Source organism: Octopus sinensis, linkage group LG10, assembly GCF_006345805.1.
Source record: "Octopus sinensis linkage group LG10, ASM634580v1, whole genome shotgun sequence".
In the NCBI taxonomy this organism is placed as follows: Eukaryota; Metazoa; Mollusca; class Cephalopoda; order Octopoda; family Octopodidae; genus Octopus; species Octopus sinensis.
Genome location: NC_043006.1, coordinates 49,453,612 through 49,475,701, shown reverse-complemented (window position 1 = coordinate 49,475,701; position 22,090 = coordinate 49,453,612). Strand labels below are relative to the sequence as shown.

General features: G+C 35.2%; 1 protein-coding gene across 1 annotated transcript in view; it reads left to right on the top strand.

The window, feature by feature from the left end:
* LOC115216202 (calcitonin gene-related peptide type 1 receptor) overlaps positions 1–22,090 on the top strand; it is a 36,804-nt gene that overhangs the window by 7,267 nt on the left and 7,447 nt on the right. The window contains exons 2-5 of the mRNA XM_029785401.2: positions 3,856–4,006; positions 12,553–12,613; positions 21,047–21,113; positions 21,828–21,910. Coding sequence (XP_029641261.2) covers positions 3,916–4,006; positions 12,553–12,613; positions 21,047–21,113; positions 21,828–21,910 — 302 coding nt within the window. The 5' untranslated portion in view covers positions 3,856–3,915. The remainder of the gene's footprint in view (positions 1–3,855; positions 4,007–12,552; positions 12,614–21,046; positions 21,114–21,827; positions 21,911–22,090) is intronic.

The window sequence follows — 22,090 nt, the reverse complement described above, 5'->3', positions numbered from 1 at the left end:
ACCACTAGGCCATGTGCCTCCACATTTCCAACAGTACGGTTGTTTTATCATTCTCTGAGGCCTATTTTTGGCAAATGTTTACACTACCTCTTTTTTCTGTTAGAATTTCATTATGCTGGCATAGTTTATATGTACTAAAAGTCATTCCACTTGCTGTGTTGTCTCTTGTCTAAGACTAACTAATCAGAAGTGATACGATCAGCTGTTTTCCCCAATTTCCACACATTCAGAAGTTACGCAATGTTTTGTTTCATTACACATTTTTGATGTGGCTTCAGACTAGAAGGCTTCGATTTAATACCAGAATTGTGAATCCTTCAGTCAACTCTATTTTGAATTCTGCGATTTTCAACCAGTGTTGTAACTCACATCGTCAGCTTCCCGCCTTATCAGTTCAGTATTTTCATGTACTGGATCTGTAGGCATTGGATATATAAATGGCATTATGAAACCCCATTTTTTGTTTAGTTTTAAAATTTTTATATAATTTATTCTGTTTCTTTTTCTCTTCACAACTAAATATCATTTCACCCTGCATTTTGCATTTATCAGTATCCTTAGAAACAGAAAACAGGGTTTTTTTCGTGTCGTTTTTATATTTCTATTACTTTTCTATTGTTCTTTACTAGATATGTGTGGAGAACTATAGTGGATATTTTATAATAGCTTTTCTAGTTACCTACGTGGTCTTCATGCTTCTTTACGTTTTAAAGTTTTTTTATGTCATATTCTGTGTAGCGTATTCTAAATACAGTCATTATTTCCATTTTCAGTCTATTACAAGTTGAGTTCAGTTAAACATGTAATCATACTACAATATCGATTCCTATAATTTTATATTTTGTATTAGGCGCTATTATAAATATTAATCTAATATCCTTGTAAAATTACTTCTCAAACTTTTCTTTCTTTTCTGTTTTCAAGATTTTTACACTGCTTATTTCACTCATCTTAAGTATTTATAAATCCAGTTTTGGTTTAATACACTTCTCTTTTACTTGACGACCGACTATGGTTTTGTTTGATTGTTCTACGTTATAGCAGATGTATTCAACCTCTGAGGTATTGACATAAAGACAACTAATTCTGCTGCTTTTCAATGTTATATAAAGCGTAATGACTTTTTAGATGATGCCTACGAAAAGAGCGATATCATCGACATAATCTGTGTTAGTTATTGTAATGTATGGATGACGACAGACGGCGAATTTTGTTAGAGTGAAGCTGAGTTCTTTAATTAATGAACTGAATTGCGAGGGACGTAATAGATGATGTATAAGAATAGTGTATCACCTTGCTTTTGAAGAAATCGGCTGATCACTTTTATTCATGTTTCCAAAATGTTCTTAATTATTGTTTTTAGAAAAGAAACTCATTAGGTATTTCTTTAACTATGGATTAGGCTATGAGTAAACCTCATGATTAATTTACATGAAATCACTCCCGGACTCACTGCAGCCCCAGACTCGCCGGCATCTGTTTCTTCTCTCTCCCTTTTCTATCGCGATTATAATGCCCTCTGTTCCTCAGAACTAGCTAATTTCATAGTTGGTAACTATTCAGGCGCCACTGACTCATTCGTCTCTTCTCTTGACAACCCACTGTAAGAAATTTTCTCGCAATAGAACCTGAATATCAACATGCAGAAACCATTGTAGTATAAAATGAAATCCTCCTCAGCCAAACCTAAGAAAAAAGAAAGAAGAAAATAAACCATGTGTGTGTTCCCCACAATCTTCTTTAGAAAAAACTTATCCATTCCTAGCGAAATCGCAAGGAAGACGTCTGATATGAAAAGTGAAGGAAAACAAATATAAAATAAAATCGATAAAAAAAAATGACATCCAAGAAGTAAAAGAAAAGTTTCATTGAATATCAGCAAAATTGTGTTCGAAAAGCGTAAGCATTTTTATTCAGAAAAATCTAATTGAATCAAAACCTCAAACATTTAAAGGAAAATTACCGAATGCATAACACTGGATTGCACACGAATATGAACGGAAGTTCAAGCAATGCATAATATGAAACAAAAGCATTTGGCAGAGATAAGGAACACAGCAAGAATTATAGTTAGTCGGAAAGAAACAGGATCAGAAAAATACAATCACACAGCAAGCATGGCTCCAGATAACAATCAAGAGTATCAGTGATACAATAAAAGCTGTATTCAGCCAGAGAGCTCTCTGACTTGACAAAGTTTCCAATTTCTAGTTAAAACACCTTGCCAGTACTCGTGAACTTGTGACAACTGAATTCAATGAACTGTAAACAAATGCAAATTAAGAGATGAATGATTGCTGGTGAAGAAAATATAGTGATTTCTGAAAATAAAAACGCAAGAGATACCAATATTAAAGATCTATAACTTGAATTAGCATGTCGATCCCTTATGACTAAAACATCACCACAAGGAAGGTCAAGAAACTTTTAATATACAACTTTGAAGTTGAAAGAAAGCAGGATGAGGTGTATATGAACGTAAAAACAGTAGCCTATATGTTGTGTGTGAATGTGGGTGTGCTCTGCCAAGATATTTCTACTTTCCATGCCTTATTTAGCTATTTTTATCCATTCTACTTTTTTAACGTTTCTTTATATACTTTCCTTGATTATGATTTTATTCTACACAAGGGAGATAATCGTTTTGTCATACTATGAGGCAGGGTTAGAAATTTGAAATGGAAAATAAGGAATAAGGAAAAAAACATACAGGATTCATATCATTTATTTTTTTATTTACTTACAAGATGTTCTTAAAATTTCTATTTGTTATAATTCGTGTATAACACTATTTCGTTCTTTTTATAAACCGTCAGTATGACGTAACCTGTGACATATTATGCTTGCCTTTATATATTTGTTTGTTCTTTGAGATATCGTCTACTCCGTATGTACATTTGTACTTGTGCAAGTGTGCGTGAATGAGTGCATGTATGAACCCTAGTGAGTGAGTGAGTGCATGTATGAACCCTATAAGTGTGCTAATAAATTTGTCTTGTCTGTGCCAGTAAAGATGAATGTTTGTCCATGTGTATTCAAGAACACTTGTATTTATGTTATCGGTTTATGGCCTAACACTCCTCCTAGGCCAGTACCACAATTTTGACTAAAGCCATCATCATTCGCCCTCACCAGCATTATTACTGCAGTCATCATCATTGTGCGAGGGATTTTATCCGACACTCAAACGATTCCGTCAATCCAACGTCTTGGACTGATTCTTTACTAACGACACTAAAACGTTGAAAGATAACGATAACCCATGCCGGACTTATTCTTCAAGCGTAGAAAACCGATCGATATCTGAAAAGAATTTTATCGAACGACTTCATAACACTTCTAATTTGGCTACATTTTGCGTCGGTAACAAACCCTATATTTTCAGAAATAACAACAAAAACTTGCTAGGACACAACAACCTCCTAAGCAGACCGAGTGTAGATATGAGCAGCATATGGTAACCGGTATTAATGAAGGATAGAAAAATATTAGACTTATAAGCCCTAAAATTCATTCCATAATTGCCCACAGGCATATGACGTAGTGGTTAAGAGCGCGGGATACTAACCCCAAGATTCCGAGTTCGATTCCAAGCAGTGATCTGAACACTAATAATAATAATAATATCATCGAAAAAACCCAGTTTCGAAATTTCCCCAAGACACCTGATGAAGGTCGGAGGGTATTTCAGCCGAAACGTTGTATTAACAACAGACAAGATGAGGATAAATACCCGTCGAATGTAAATAATGTAAATAATGAACTTTCTGGTCATTTTTAACTTTCTCATAATCATCAATTTGTAAATCTTCTTTGTCCTGAACAGAATAATTTTTCTTTCCTATTTTTCCTCAGGTTGGCTGCCGGTTCCTGTACTTCATAACACGATACTGCCGTAACACCAACTTCAGCTGCATGTTCATCGAAGGATTTTACCTCTACCGTCTACTTACTGCTACTTTTAAACAACCAAAACGTTTAATAGGATACTACTTGTTCGTATGGGGTAAGTGTTGAACTTTTGTTATGTTGCTAGTAATATGAGATGAGTGAAAGGGCAGCAAGCTGGCAGAAGTTAGCACGCCGGGCGAACTGCCTAGCAGTATTTCGTCTGCCGTTACGTACCGAGTTCAAATTCCGCCGAGGTCGACTTTGCCTTTCATCCTTTCGCGGTCGATTAAATAAGTACCAGTTACGCACTGTGGTCGATATAATCGACTTAATCCGTTTGTCTGTCCTTGTTTGTCCTTTCTATGTTTAGCCCCTTGTGGGTAGTAAAGAAATAGAAATAGGTATTTCGTCTGCCGTTACGTTCTGAGTTTAAATTCCGCCGAGGTCGACTTTGTCTTTCATCCTTTTGGAGTCGATTAAATAAGTACCAGTTACGCACTGGGGTCGATGTAATCGACTTAATCCCTTTATCTGCCCTTGTTTGTCCGCTTTGTGTTTAGCCTCCTGTGGGCAATAAAGAAATGAATATGAGATGAGTGAATGCGCGTGGCTTATTGTTTAGGAGTATTCGGCTCATGATCGTGAGTTCAATTCCCGGCTTCACGTTGTATCCTTAAGCAACAGACATTATTTTACGTTACTCCAGTCTGTGAAATAATGGTAAAAATGAGTATTACTTGTAATTCAAAGGACCTGCCTCGTCACAGTCTATGTCACTCTGAATCTCCCTGAGAACTATGCTAAGGGTATGCATGTCTGTGGAAAGCTCAGCCACTTGCACATTAATTTCACCAGCAGGATGTTCCGTTGATCAACTGGAGCCCTCGTTGTCGGAACTGACGGAAGTCCAGTAATATGAAAAGAGGTTGTTTTGATTTTTTTTTATGAGTTGTTCTTCTTCTTCTTTCAATCAGGACTCACGCCATTAGCCACAAAGAATAGTCTCTAATTCGAACCTACTCTAAGCCACTAAGAATGCGTGTGACAACTTGAAGATCCGCCCACCACACGCGATAGACTGGCGGCTGCACGGGCGCGAAAGCTACGTTGTTATCCTCATTCCGTAAACGGTGGCTTTTAACGAGTAGAGAACTGTACCATCCTGGGGTACAGAGTATTCGCAATCTAGACTAGGGTCTGAAAGTTTACCACACCATAGTGGGTTACACCATGGTTCCTCTACTTTGTGGCAGAAGTAGGAAGAAAGTTGTGGTGAAAGAGTACAGCGGGGTTCACACCGCCGCCGGATCCTCGTGGAGCTTAGGTGTTTTTGCTCAATAAACACTCACAATGCCCGGTCTGGGAATCGAAACCGCGTTCTTACGACCGCGAGTCCGCTGCCCTAACCGCTGGGTCATTGCGCCTCTACATGTGTTGTTTTTGCTATTGTTTGACCACTGCCATTCCTTATCTACTAGGCCGACGTCCAAAGGCATTGAGGATATGACCGACCCATCTTTTATTCAGACAGGCTATGCCGGATTACACATTAACCATTGGGTACTTTGTGGTGGAATGGATGAGATGTAGTTTCAGGGATATTTGCCTGCTTTTCCGAGCTGTTCCAAAAACGGCGTAGAGACTGCATTACAACATCGCCTTCCTCAGTAGTAGTAGTAGTGGTGGTGGTGGCGGTGGTGGTGGTATTGGTGGTGGCGGCGACGGTGATGATGGTGGTAGTGGTGGTGATGTTTGTTCAGCCCCATGTCAGTCGTGATCAAGTAGATCTGTTGCCAAAGGTGTTTCAGCTGTAATCATCCTCACCTTTATTTTTTTACATTGTCCACACACATATAAATATTGATATAAATATATGCAAATGCATATGTATGTCTTAATTGTCATTGCGATGACACATGATCTAGTGGTTAGGTTGTTGCACAAACGATCACAAAGTCCTGCTTTCGACTCCCACACCGGCGCTGTGTTGTATACTTAAGCAAAACACCTCATTTTCCGCTACTCCAGTTCACTCAGCCGTAAATGAATAACCCTGCGACGGACTGGTATTCCATTCAAAGGGAAACAAGCCTATCCACCTCGTCAGCGGGATGGTTTCGTTAGAAGGCTTCACCATTGCGAAGAAGCGCATTGTGGCCAGCGGTGTATTCACTAGTCTGGTCGATACAGTGACAGTGATATATATACATTCACTAGTCTGGTCGATACAGTGACAGTGATATATATATGCGTGTGTGTAGAACGGCGCGCGCGCACACACACACATACACACACACACACACATACACACACACATACACACACACACGTATATATACGTATGTATATTTATAGAGATAAACTTGTGTGAGTTTATATACATGTGAGTGAGAGTAAATATTTATGCATATCCCAACATAAATTATTTTTTGTATACATACATATACATGTGTGTATATGTATTTATATATGTATGTATGTATGTGTTTGTGTATTTACACATATGTACGTATGTTTATGGCTATGTATGTATGTATATATGTATAAGTATGTATGTATATGTATTTGTGTGTTTGTGTTTGCGTATGTAGGTATATGTACGTATGTATATGGGTAAGTATGTATGTATGAATATATATATCTGCTTATGTATGTATGTGTGTATGTTTGTATGTATGTATGTATGTATGTATGTATGTATGTATGTATGTATGTATGACTGTCCTTTTATTAAAAATGTATCGCCTTAAAGCTAATATTTCTTCAATAATTATTGTATCCCATCTGGGGTCCAAAATAGAATAAACATCGGAAATCAACATTTATTTATGACTCAAAGTTAAAGAAGCCACAAAAACATAAAAATATAAAAAAAATTTTTTTTAATAGAAAAAATATATAGTTTAAAATTAAATAAGAATTTAAAATAAACAATTGAATATAAATACTAAAGTAAGATATATTTTTTTAATGAGAGGTTACTGAAAATTCAGAACATTTATAAATAGTTCAACATTGAAAAATCTTTAACAGAGCATTATTATTGAGAATACGTAAAACAACATAAAAGGTTTAGTGAAAGATTAGAAATGATAATTAAATGAAATAGAAAATATATATAAATATAAAGTAAAAATAAACTCAGTAATAGTTTTTTAAAAATTCTTGTTATTGCACTGATGCGTATACAATGTTATCGATCCTTCATATAAGGCCGTTTTCTTCTAGATATGTTTGCCAATCACAAAATAGAATGAAAAGTGCATTTGTGTGTGTGTGAATTTATATATCTATATATACAAAGGAGTACTGAAAAGTTTCTGACTTTAAAGGTGTTGCGAAAGACCTGGTTGGACGCCAGGCCTTCTAAGTTCTTTTGCAGGGCTTACAAACACTGAAGGACCTACAATAAGTATATGAATCTGAGAGGAGAATATGTTGAACAAAATCATTTATATGTGTGTATATATCTCTTATGATAAAAGGCAGATTTTCTCTGCCTGTTACCATGTTCGTTTTTAATACAATTCTACAATATAGAAATTCTTCAATTGGAATTTACCTATGATTTTTCGAAGTAGATTCGATTAGGTCATGGCATATAAAGTTTTTTTCAATTTGACCCCCAATTGAGCAAAAATTCGAGAAAAGTAAATATTTTACGATTTGCCTCTCTAATTTTAACTGCTTCACTCCTGCTATTACCACACTTTCTCCTACTTTCTCTTTGCAAGTGTACCTTAAACCAAAAAAATACAGAGCAAACAGAAACAAATAAATACATAACGATTTACTCCTCACACAATTTCTTCAATTGGAATTTACCTATGATTTTTCAAAGTACATTCTATTCGGTCATGGCATATAAATTTCTTTCAATTTGACCCCCAATTAAGCAAAAATTCGAGAAAACTCAATATTTTACGATTTCCCTCTCTCACTTCAAAGGCTTTACTCCGCCTATTACCACACTTTCTCCTACTTTCTCTTTACACACATAGACACGCAAACATATACATATATGACAGTGACAAACACAAACGTTTCAAACAACTACATACAAACACTCAAACACACACACACACGTGTGTATTTGTTATTAGTAAAAAAGGCGCCAAACACAATTCACTTTCTCATTCGAACACATTTGCAAACACACAGCAACAATTCACTGACATATGGTGAGTAGATGCTAGCCGCTCACATTATGAGTTACACTATTACACCAATTGTACTGGGACTGTTGTCTACTTCTCGTTAGTTTTTAGTGTCGAGGAAACAAAACTTTCTCGAGAAATAACACAAAAAAAATTCTCCTAGATTTCACAAAGGACTTTAAGAAACGATAGGAACTAAGTTCAGTTGAAGAAAAGAGACGGATTTAAGGAAATCAGACGGTCGAATTAGAATGATAACTCAACAGAAAAGGTAAATTGGTTTGTAATTTACTTTCTGTCGCTAAGTTTTCGTAGTATTAATTTGCGAGCGTACTTCAGTTGTCAATTGTTGAAAGAATATTGTAAGCTAAGAAGGTGCGTGCGTGTGTGTGAGTGTGTGAGTGTGTGAGTGTGTTTGTGTGTGTGTGTGTGTGTGTGTGTGTGTGTGTGTGTGTGTGTGTGTGTGTGTGTGTGTGTGTGTGTGTAGGAAGTGAAGGATAAAAATATGGCAAGAAGTGGACAGATGTACATATATACATACATACATCCATCCATACATACATGTGTGTATGTGTGTATGTATATGTATTAATGTGTGTGTGTTATCTCTCTATATATAAAGCTCAAGTTGTCTGTGTGCACCAGGTTTGGTAGCCTTCAACTAACACTATCTCCTCCGAGACCCTGCGGCGCAAGTTGACCAAAATTGAGAGTATGATAGAAGAAGGGTTGCTCTTCCTTCCGTAGAAGATAAATTTCAAATCGGACCATGTTAACACCAAAAATTATTTACATCAAAAAGGTGCTTTTTTCTATGAAAATCCCTATTTTTTACGATTTTTTCACTGCTGTGTCGCCACTTTTCGGTGTATTTCAACCAGAAAAATGTTCACTTGAAGAGAATAACAAGCTACATAATTCAAAATTTTCACTTTTCAAAAATTCCAATTCCAGCGGGTCGAAACAAACCCGAGCAACGCCGGGCGATACTGCTAGTATATATATATATATATATATATATATATATATATATATTATATATATATATATATATAATATATATATATATATATATATATATATATATATATATATATATATATATATAGGAATACAAAAAATGGGACAAGAACGCAAAACGTCCAGACGATACAAAAAGGGACAAGAAAAAACACGGATGGGTCATTCGAAGTTTTTTCTCCTCAGTCGAGTTTCAGATTATCTTTGCAATTTCGGCTGGTTATACTCGTGATTACTCTAATCTGGCCAGCCCCAAGGAAAAACTAAGTTAAGAGCACTAGATTCCTTGGAAGAGAGTAGCGAATGTATACAAAAACAAGGGCGGAAAAAACCGAGAAATGGTACACAAATACAAATACACGGGATGGTCTTTTTTGCCTAATATTCAAATGCACTTTATATTTTTTCTTCACTCGTTTATTACTGTTCTTATTTTAATATTTTAACTTTTGCCTATTGTCCGGAAATCTTTCGTCAGACATCTGTAACCTCTTCAGCGAGTGTTCTTGCTCCACTTACTCCATTCTCTCTCTCACACACACACACACACACACACACACACATATATATATATATATATATATATATATATATATATCGGATGTTATTATACATCGCTGTTCACAATGCGCTTCGCATTGTTCTAGCTTTCAAATGATGCCACCCTGCTGGTTAGGTGAACAGGCCAACATTCCCCACTGATCGGAAGACTATTTGCAGCTGAGTAAACTGGAGCAACGTGAAATGAAATGCTTTGCTCAAAAATTCAACGGGCCACCCAATCCGACAATTGAACCCGTGATCTAACGATCGTGAATGCAACACCTTAGCCACTAGCCCACACTCCCAGTTGATAGGTGTGTGTGTGTGTGTGTGTGTGTGTGTGTGTGTGTGTGGTGTGTGTGTGTGTGTGTGTGTGTGTGTGCGTTTAATTCTTTTTAAAGCCAAAATAATGCAAGTTATAAGAAAAAAATCCATGTCGATAGTTTGTAATTTTTGAGATTAGGACCCCTTCTTCATGAAATCTCGCGGATATGGCATTTTGAGCCGACTTCTCTACTCTGAAGTGTGGTTATATGAAAAGCTGTTTTCCATACACAAGATAGCATTGCTATAGTAGTCAATCTGTTGCGTGTATACGTATTGTTCTGGCAGCTATCGCCTGTTAGCATGCATAGCTTAGTTACATCTCCCATGCTTTCGCTAATTGTAGGTGTTTATGTAGTTACAAGTTGTCCTAGTTACTAAGCCAAGCGCCTTCACACATACGTACGTACATACATACATACATACATACATACATACATACATGCACACATACATAAATACATACATACATTCATGCATACATGCATACATACATACATACATACATACATACATACATACATACATACATACATACATACATACATACATACTTATATAACTGGCATTCCGCCGATTACGACGACGGGGGTTCCAGTTGATCCGATCAACGGAACATCCTGCTCGTAATTCTCAAGGAAATTCAGAGTGACACAGAATGTGACAAGGCTGGCCCTTTTTTGAAATACATGTACAACTCATTTTTGCCAGCTGAGTGAACTGGAGCAACGTGAAATGAAATGCCTTGCTCATAAACAATATTGTCATATTTTCTAAAGTTAAAATTTAGGGTCATTCAGAAAATTATTAAGAAGAATATTATAACAAAGGGATAAAAAGTTTTTTGAATACTTTTGAGTAATTATCTAGAAATAGTTTAATATTTATACATATTATATACTTAAATACTAACTTATTAGATGGTATCTGTGAAGATTGATCAATTGGTATTTACTGGTATTTAATAAAGGAGTACTGAGGTAAAAGAGCATGCTAACTGTATTTATAATCTAACTGTATGTTAATTTAAGCAGTTTATTTTAAGCAGTGATTATACCAGTATTGTTTTATATAAGCTAAGTATGAATTTATAGGGGTACAAAAATTAGATTTATTTTATAAATAAATAAAGGCTATTATAAAATAATAAAATAATAAAATAATCAAGTAGGGCAGAACACCATAGAAAAGGAATAAAATAGCTTAATCACTAAAAACATGATAAAGTATATATACCTTATTAACATCAATAGAGAAGACTTATAGAAAATATATAATGATTTAAGTATCTTAAACTAAAAATTATTTATTTACTTATTTAGCTAGCATTAATAAGAACTGATACCTAAAGGAATATTAGCTAAAGGAATATTGATGTTATAGGACATTCTAATTATATACTAATTATAAAACTAAGAGGTATATTATAGATTTTAGAAGTTATTAGTGTTACTCCATACATGATAGTTATAGTTTCTTAGAGGTACTTAATTAGAAGGGCTACTTATATAAAGGCCCTTTTAAATACTAAGATCAGGAGGGTAGAACACGTTAAGAAAGGGATAAATCAAGTAATTTTTAAAAGCCATTTCAAACAATATTGCCATATTGTATAAAGTTAAAATTTAGGGTTGTCAAGAAGATTATTAAGAATGATATTATAACAAAAGGATAAAATTTCTTGCTTATTTTGATTTTATATATGAACGAGAAAAACGCCCCCCCCCCACCGTACAAAGGACGGTGCTGAGTTGTCAAACATTTAAACCAAATTTGGGGGGGGTTCTTAAATATACTGCATTTTGTGGCATTATTTCAAGCCAGGTGGCTTTTTTGTGCAAACTGCACGTGCATTTTTCTCGCGTACGCGTAGTATCGATCGCAACAGCAAATGTACTTGCGCGTACAAATGCACGTTCCACGGCTTTATCGATCACATTCTCACCTGGAATCGATTTTTGTAACTTTTTCAAGACTTATACACGCCCTGATACCGTTAGTATCTACATATCAAATTTGAGCGTAATCGGATGGAGGATGCCCGAGATCCTAGAAGACACACACACACACAGACAGAACGGATTTTATATTATATATATATATATATATATATATATATATATATATATATATATATATGCATGTATGTATGCATGTATGTATGTATGTATGTATGTATGTATGTATGTATACAGGAAGCCTTTTTCTTTCAAATATTTTATTTTGAAGTCCTGGTTAATTTATTTTGTTTCTTTTTGTTTTTTGTTTTTTTAAGATTCTTCATAATTCCTTATGCTCTCTGCATTTAGTTCGGAACACGTTTTTTTTTTATCTGCTACGCCAACCAGTGTACTGTTATTGCACATTTACTTAAAATATTCTTTCAATATTACTTTTTAACAGGTGTAACCAATATTTATCTGGTGAGATCAGAAAAATGTTGTGTGTTGTCAGTCGTATATGCTAGAAATATGATTTATCTTGATCGTTGAATAGTGTCAATGTTTCTTTCTTTTTCATCACATGATTTTTCTCAACTTTTTCCTTTAACAGCCACTGCGTTAAATGCTTACAAAAACCTAATTTTGTATAAATGATTTGTACTCTTTTTCTTCAGTTTTCCCGTTGCTACCAGCGTTAATTTATGCCACAATTCGCGGAACAATGTTCAACAAACTGTAAGATATATTCATTTAAGCTAATTTTATCTACGTTGTGTATGTCTACCCGTTCTCCTACCTCTAACTATATGTGTGCTTGTGCGTGTGCGTGCGTGTGCGTGTGCGTGCGTGTGCGTGCGTGTGCGCGCGTATGTGTGTGTGTGTGTTTTTGTGTGCAATAAATTTTGATCACTCTCCAAAACCACTCTTCTGTTCAATCGACTGTACATGTCGGCAGGTTGGAAACAAAAGACTATTAGCAGTGATATAGTGTTAGTTGTGTAATGTTTGTTACATCCATTATGCATTAGGGGAGTGCTCTTTCAAAATCGATAAGAATTAGCTCTCTGTTTAGTTTAAAGTTGATAGGGTATCAAATGATGTGGAATTTCTCTGTAAGACAGTAGCTGCAAAACTTTGACCCATTCCTAAATGTCTTTTCTTTATCTAACATTCCTCATGTCATACCGGTGGTTTCTCCTTTGAAAACGCTTTGAAATATGCTGTAGCACTTCCCACGCGGTGATGGTAGAATTAATTATTATCTTTTAAGATTGAATTCTGTAAATTATATAGCTTGTTGATGTGTTGCTGATAGAGATATTAGCAATGAAGAAGACTCAGGTGTGTAAAGTCAAGATGACCTAAGTATGTATCTGAGAATATAATTGCTAACAATTTCTGTGCTGGTACTCAAACAGAAACGTGGTTTTGAAGTGTTCCAATATGAAATTTTTCGATGGCAAAAACGAAGGTCATACAAATTCACATACAAGCGTAGACATATACATATGTATACACATTTCTTCTCCTTTTCACTTATTTTTCAGTTCTTTTATATTTCACTTCTTGCTCTTTTTTCTTCCTTTCATTCGACCGTTCTCATAATCTATATACTACCTTCCAATGTCATTTATCTTCTCCAATTAACCTATACGCTATATACTACTTTCTAATCTATATACTCCTCTATATAAACTATTTCTAATCTATATATTCCTCTCAACAGATCTTCATATCCATTACATAGCTAATGGAAAATAACACATTTCTACTATTTCTAAAAGATTTTCTTTCAAGTCTTGTTTCATTTTCTTAGTTTCACCTTTTCTTTTACATCTTCAAATGTAGCATAATATTTTCTTCCTCCTCATATATATATATATATATATATATAGATATATATATATATTTGAATTATATATATATATATATATATATATATATATATATATATATATATATAGGCGTAGGAGTGGCTGTGTGGTAAGTAGCTTGCTTACCAACCACATGGTTCCGGGTTCAGTCTCACTGCGTGGCACCTTGGGAAAGTGTATTCTACTATAGCCTCGGGCCGACCAAAGCCTTGTGAGTGGATTTGGTAGACGGAAACTGAAAGAAGCCGGTCATATATAATCAGTGACTAGTGCGAACTGATTACATTTTGTGATCGACCCGGTACCGGACAACGATTCTGGATTAGTTTTCCAGTTTTTTTACTTAATTTTTGAGAGCGGTTGGATTCATTTTTAATATTCTCGTTTCTGAGAGCATTCGAGTTTATTTCAGACTAGCAGTATCGCCCGGCGTTGTTCGGGTTTGTAAGGGAAATAACTATAAAGCATTTTTAGAGAGATATAGCCAAAAAATAGCAAAAAAATGGGAAAAAAATGATGGTAAATTTTTTTGAGAGTTAAAAAGGTCGAGTTGCGTCCCCTAGACAGTCTGTGGTTTGTGTTTCTGATTCTCGACCCCATGTCGAATTTATCGATTTTTTCCAGAACTGGGGGAACTTTTCAAAATTTTCGCTGCGTTAGTTTTGAATTATAACATTGGGCTATGTGTGTGTCAAGTTTCATCAGAATCGGTTGAAAGCCGTGGTCATGGTGAGGGTACAACCAAACAGACACACAGAAACACACACAAACTACCGTTTATATATAGAGAGATATTCCCATTTTAAAAATCCTCTCTGGCTAATCGTTGAGAGGACGTTGGTGTTGTCTTGGCTGGGGTTTGCGCTCTCTGAGTGCTCTTCTTATTATTATTATTATTATTATTATTATTGTTGTTGTTGTTGTTGTTGTTATTATTATTATTATTGTTGTTGTTATTATTATTATTATTATTATTATTATTATTATTATTATTATTGTCGTCGTCGTCGTCATCGTCGTTGTCATCATCATCATCCTCATCATCATCATCATCATTATTATTATTATTATTATTATTATTATTATTATTATTATTATTATCATTGTTATTGTTATTGTTATTATTATATTTTAAAAAATATTGACGTAACTCTTCACAAAGGTAAACAGTCAAGACGATGCGCTGGATTCGATTGTAAGATATTTTATTAGTTGAACGATATTTCAACAGTACGTCTGTCTTTGTCAAGTTCAAAATAAGAAGTGATAAAAATTTTTATCATTTCTTATTTTGAATTTGACAAAGACAGACGTACTGTTGAAATATTGTTCAACTAATAAAATATCTTACAATTGAATCGCGCTCTTTGTCTTTATTATTATTATTATTATTATTATTATTATTATTATTATTATTATTATTATTATTATTATTATTATATTATTATCATCATTATCATTATTATTAATTTTATCATCATCATCATCATCATCTCATCATCATCATCATCATCATCATCATCATCATCATCATAATTATTATTATTATTATAAGAAAATTCACAGCTTATTTTGCTGGGTATGATGGACAGTGTCAGCTGTCCACAGCCAGCAGACTAAGGTGACACTTGTTTACTGGTCATGCTTCAAGAACCTTGCGAAGAATTCTTGCAGTTCCAAGCAATACTTATTTTTGTAGGTTTTCTACCTTCACACTTGCACCAATCTTTTTCAGCCATGTCAGTAGTTGATTACTGATACTTCAGTGCACCAATTACTATTGGTATCACGTCTAATCTATTCATTGACCACGACCTTCGTATTTTCCACTTCAAATCGTCATAGTTGTTTATTTTTTCTTCTTCTTTCACATTGATCCTGTTATCACGGGAGCATGCTATGTAGATTATCATATATGTTTTTCCTTTTTTATTCACCACAACAATCTCTGGTTTCCGATGTCTGGTCGGGGGATCGCACTGGATCATTGTATCCCACAGAATTTTGCAATTCTCATTTTCGGTGACTCCTTCTGGAATTTTCTCATACCACGTCTTTACCCTTTGTAGGCTGTGATTTCCACAGAGCTCCCAATGGATCGTCCTTGCTACATTGTCATGGTGTTTTCCGTATTCACGTTGTGCCAATTTCAAGCTCTCGACCTTACTTACTCTAGTTGATTCCGTGAGAGCGGACAGCAGCCTGTTGCCAGAGGTCTCACTGGGTCTCTTCCCGCAAAACATAAGCTTTGGTGCTTGGATGTTACCTTGTCATGGTTTTGGCATTTAGATGTCAATTTATCATAGATTACACGGTATAAGAATGAAAAAAAAACGGAAATGAGAATAACCTTTTCTAGGGATATTTTGTGTGTAGATCAAGAATATAATATTCGTTTCTTTCTGTGGCCCATCCAGTTTCTCGTAAATTACCATCTTACGTTAAATACACCGATGGTTCCATAGGAATTGAGTGCAAACAGGATTGGGCCGAAACTAACGAGTCTAAAAGTTACAAACGGATTTTGATATAATTTTAATGGGCTGTTTCTAAAGTATTTGCCAACCTAACCTATGGAAATTATAAACGTACATTCAATATTTTTATAGTTATATGGGTCCAAATCCGTGGTAAATCTGATAAGAGACTACACCTCATCACCTAATCTGAACTCAATGATCTAGTTCGTGATCTAACATTTACTAAGCAACAGAGTGAAGCCCTAGCCTCACGTCTGTAACAATGAACGTGATTGATAAAGATGCTCGAATTACAGTATTTAGAAAGCGTTCTGCAGATCTGCAGCAATTCTTCATTTTGGAAAACAACTTGACTTATTGTAATGATATCAGATATCAGATTGTAATGATATCAATGCCCTTGGGCTGACCTATGAACGAAATGAGTGGAGGTTATTCATAGAGGCATTCTTTTACAGCATAAAAGCGGTTCTGTTGCACATTGGGAACACCATTCCTTCAGTTCCGATAACCCGTCCAGTCGTTTTAAGAACCTCGCTTTTATTTTAGACCGCATGAGTTACAAGGAGCATGAGTGGCTAATTTGCGCGGATTTGAAAGTAGTAGCCCTACTTAAATCATGAGCCACTAGTTAAGAAAGACAAAATTATTTTGCCACCACTGCATATAAAACTAGGCCTAAGGCTTAATTTATGATATCGTGGAAATTGGTATAAATTACATACTTATTAACTGGGTAATTTGCAAGAAAATGTGACGTGATGGGAAGTTTTTGTTATACAATTAGAATTTAGCACAATTAAATTCATAATAAAATGATCATGAGAACTATGTTTTATCTTGATCCTGAAATTTGTTGTACATTATTATTATTATTATTATTATTATTATTATTATTATTATTATTATTATTATTATTATTATTATTATTATTATTATTGTCTTTGTACAGCTTTTAACGCTGTATTATTTTATTGTCTTTTCACATCTTCTAACGCTGGAGATGTACTACGGTGTCAGCTATTAACTACCAGTAAACTAAGGTAATACCCCTTATTTTTCAAGCACCATCCGGAGTATTCGAGCGGTTTCAAGCAGTGTTGTTTTCTGCAAGTGCTCTACCCTTGTTGCAGCCCTTATTCATTCCATGTACTTCTCAAGATTTTTACTCACTGTTCCTAGGGCTCCGACAATTATTGGTAATACTACCACCCTTTTTCAGCGGCCACAACGACTTAACCTCCCAAGCTAACCTGTTATATCTATCGACTTTTCTTTCTTCCTTATCGCATACCTTGTTGTCAGTTGGGCATGCCATATCTATGATCCAGCATCGTTTGCTTTCTTTCTCAACTAACACTATGTCTGATTTCCTATTCTCTATCTCATGGTCGCGCTGAATCATAAAATCCCACAGGATCTTTGCATTATCATTTTTGATAATGCCTTCGGATTTATGTTCGTACCACTTTTTTTGCTCTGTCAAGTTCATACTTGTTGTAAAGTGACCAATGAACAATCCTTGCTATATTGTCATGACGTCTTTTATATCCTTTCTGGGCTACTGGCATACATTGACTGGTAATATGCCATACGGTTTGACCATTTTGTCCACAAATTCTGCACTTATCACTTTCTGATGTGTTGTCTATTCTGTATTTGATGTAATTGGTTCTTAAGCTTGCTCTTGGCAGCACAGATTATAGCCGCCGCTTTCGGTTTTAAAACACTTTTAGTCATCCAAAGCCATCTTTTTTCTCTGTCTGTCTTATCTCCAACATCCCTATGAAATTGTCCATGCATTCTTTTCTTTATTCACCTATTTTCAGTTTCATTCATTCTCAAGTGCTTGTACAGTGCTTGTATCGCTAGCCCGTCCATACATTTGATTTTACCTCTCTTCAAGACTAACACACAACACTTTTTCAGTCCGAACTCCATTCTGATATCAGCACTGAAAGTATACACTGTATCAATAAAGGAACTGTTTGAGGTCATCCATGAATAACAAGTGGTTGACTTTTTGTTGGCGGCTCTTGAATACATACCCAGCCTTTGCTTTCCTCAGAATCAGTGTTAGTGGTATCATGCACAGTACAAATATCAGTGGGAACAGGCAGTCCCCTTGGAAGATGCCTCTCCTGATTTCTATTGTCCCTAAACTTCTTCGATATGCTGTCAGTTCCGTCCTCCACTTCGCCATACTTTTTCTAAGCAATTGCTTAACATTCGATGCAATACCAAATAGGTTCATACATTCCATATTCCAAGAATATGGGATCATATCGTACGCCTTACGATAATCGATCCATGACATGGCTAAGTTAGTTTTCCTCTTCTTGCAGTCTCTAGTACAGTTTTATCTTCCAGCAGTTGATCCTTGGTACCTCTGTACTTATGCTTGCAACCCTTCTACTCATGTGGCAGGACTCCATTTTTTTCCGGGTGTCCGTACATTGACTTTGCGACTACTCCAGTCAATAATTTCCACATAAGTGCCAAGCAGGATATTGGCCTGTAATTGTCTACCGTATTGCCTTTTTTGGTGTTTTTCAAGCACAGCAGTGCCTTACCCATTGTCAACCACTCTGGTGTTACTTGGTCGGCATTTAACAAGGTGTTGAGTTGTGCAGCTATTCATGCATGACATTCACCAAATCTTTTGATCCAGTGGCCTTGAACTCCATCTGGTCCTGGCGCCTTCCAGTTGGTCGTTTTGGGGGGGTTTTTTGTTTTGTTTTTTTTTTTTTTTTTTTTTGTTTTTTTTTGCTGATTTCCTTCACTTCCCTAACTGAAATGACTAGTTCTGCCTGTTTTGGACAGACTACTGTTTGTTTCAGTTCTTGCAACCATTCAGCATCCTTCTTGCGCTCGTCTTTGCTCCAGATGTCACTTCAAAACCTTTGACTTTCAATGTTATCTGGTATCAACTTTTCATCTGTACACTCTCCATTTACTTCTTTGTAGAATCTCTTCTGATCTACTCTGAATAAACTATTCTGCTGGTATCTCTTCATTCATTTGTTGTATCTTACCATCTTCCTTTCTTTGCAAACTGGCGCTGTTTCAGTTCTTCCACTACTACTTTCAGGCCTTTTCCTTCAATATCATACTTCCTGTTCAGCGCCCTGTATTTTTGTTCGCTTTTAAGCTCCCCCTTCTCTTTTCGGTCGAACACAAAAATGTCCTTCGAGAGCATATCTAACCCCGTCTGAATTCTTCTTTTCCACCATGGATCTTTTCTTTTGTCACTCCCATTATATTTCTTTTTCTTGACATCAACACCTACATTTTCTGCAACAACAATACTTGCTGCCTTGAGCAAATTATTTGATTCTGTGAAGTTTGTTCTGGTGTATTTCAGAATTTCATTCACATTTTTCGTTTCTTGGTTCAATTTCCACTGATCAACCTTTTTATCATTATTCCACCGATCAAAGGTGGCGAGCTGGCAGAATCGTTAGCTTTACGTTCTGAGTCGAGATCGACTTTGCCTTTCATCCTTTCAGAGTCGATAAATTAAGTACCACTTGCGTACTGGGATCGATCTAATCGATTGGCCCCCTCCCAAAAATTTCGGGCCTTGTGCCTAGAGCAGAAAAGATTATTCCACCGATCAACATTATTATTATTATTATTATTATTATTATTATTATTATTATTATTATTATCATCATCATTCACTTTTAATATACGTTTGTTATAATCACTTGCCGAGGCCACACCCAGCGTCCTAGGGAGAATGAAGGGTAAGAGATGTTACAGTATGATTAAAAGCTTGAGGAGGGGAAGTGGCTGGGGCAGTTGCGAAATATCTTCATGTAATACAACACAGACATTTAAATGTATAGGGTTGTTCTAAGGATGTGGACATTATTTGTCAGCACAATCTTTTTGCTTTCTCTCAGACATGATTTTCTTGAGATATTATCTAGATATTTTTGATATCACTTTCTCATCTTACCTAGGGTACCCACAATAACAGGAACAGCTCTCGCTTTAAGATACCGCATCTGTATTTCAATTCCCAGGTCCTTGTATTTATTTAATTTGTCAAATTCCTTTACAGATATATTAGTTTAGAAGCATTTCCTTCCTAGTCTTTAATGACTATGTCTGGTAGATTAGCCTGGATCGTTTTGTCAGTGTTGACTGGAAAATCCCAGAGGATAGTGACATTTTTACCTTCAACGACTGGTTCGGGATGATGTTTATACCAGTAAGCAGGAGTGTCGATTTTGTAGTATTTACATATTTTCCGATGTAAATACTATCCTACCCCCATCGTGGCGATTTTGTATTAGTTTGGTGTCAGCACAGGACATCCAGAGACGAGATGGGTTATTGCTTAGTCAAATGTATCGCAGGATCTGCATTTAGGGTCAGATCCGTTTTGAAAAACGTTAGCCTGGTAGTTTTTGGTAAGCTTTGATAAGCAAGCCTAGTAGTTTTTGGTAAGCAAGCTTTGATATTATTATTATTATATTATTATTATTATATTATTATTATTATTATTATCATCATCATCATCACATCATCATCATCATCATCATCATCATCATCATCATCATCATCATCATCATCATCATTATACGCTACTTTAATTGGCTGAGAGTCTTTGACATATGCTTAAAAAGGAAAACTGTTCTGTTAGTTCTCTTGGAATTCCATAATTGCAGTTGGCTTCTGTAAAAGTAAAAATAAAATGTTTCTTCGTGAAGAATATAATAATAAATACACAATGAATACTTTTAAAGCGTTCTGTATGCTTTCAAAAATTTATTTGCATTCTTGATTTGATATTTTCATTACAGATGCTGGTCAAATGATATTGGACGTTATGAGTGGATCTTGTACACACCAAATCTTCTTTGCCTTATCGTGAGTCCAATTAAATTATTACCTTTTGCAGATTACAAATGTCTGTTCTTATTTTGTATGCCTTTTGACTCTCTCTCTCTCCTTCTCTCTCTCTCTCTCTCTACATATATATATATATATATATATATATATATATTATATATATATATATATATATATATATATATATATCACTTTCTCTCACTAAAAAGTGAGCCCTATTGAAAATGGGATAATGCAAATGAAAAAGATGTATAACTTGAAGCGAAAGGTGAGATCAGAGAGAAAGGCTGCTCTCCAGTAAATTTGATGAAAGGTGAGTTCACGTGACTTAAGATTCAAGATATGAGAAAATCAGTAGATAAATTCTGCCAGGAGGTTGCAGAAAGGGGTAAATAGTAATCGAGGTCTTGTAATGTCTTGTGATATTTTGATCCGTCCCAAGTGAGTGATTCCCACACCGTTGATGGGAGATCTTTTTTGATATCTATTTTTATATGATTTTAACCAGCAATATTCTGCTTTTAGTATTTTCCTCTCGACCCTTTTATTCCTCATGTACATGCAACTTTTTTATAATCCTTACATATTATTGTTTTCATTGAGCCTCCACTGGCTCAATAAAAATTGATAATAAATCAATATTATATATTATATATTATATCAATATTATATATTATATATATTGATAATAAATCAATATTATATATATATATTTTATTTATCGTTCTACAGGGCAATCTCATTTTCTTTATCTACATTCTGATGGTATTGATCACTCAACTTCAAACACATCCAAACGAGCCAAGCAGTTACAGGTATAATGTTGTTTCAATCCTGATAAGTATAAGTGTATGAGACGTTTTGGCACAGCCTCATTGGCGTCGCTGATTCGATGCTGGCTTATTTGACATTAGGCACTTTAATGTTTCTCTCGTCCTTTCCTTCACCTCTTTCCCTCTCTCTCTCTCTCTTTCTCTCTTCTTTCTCTTTCCCTC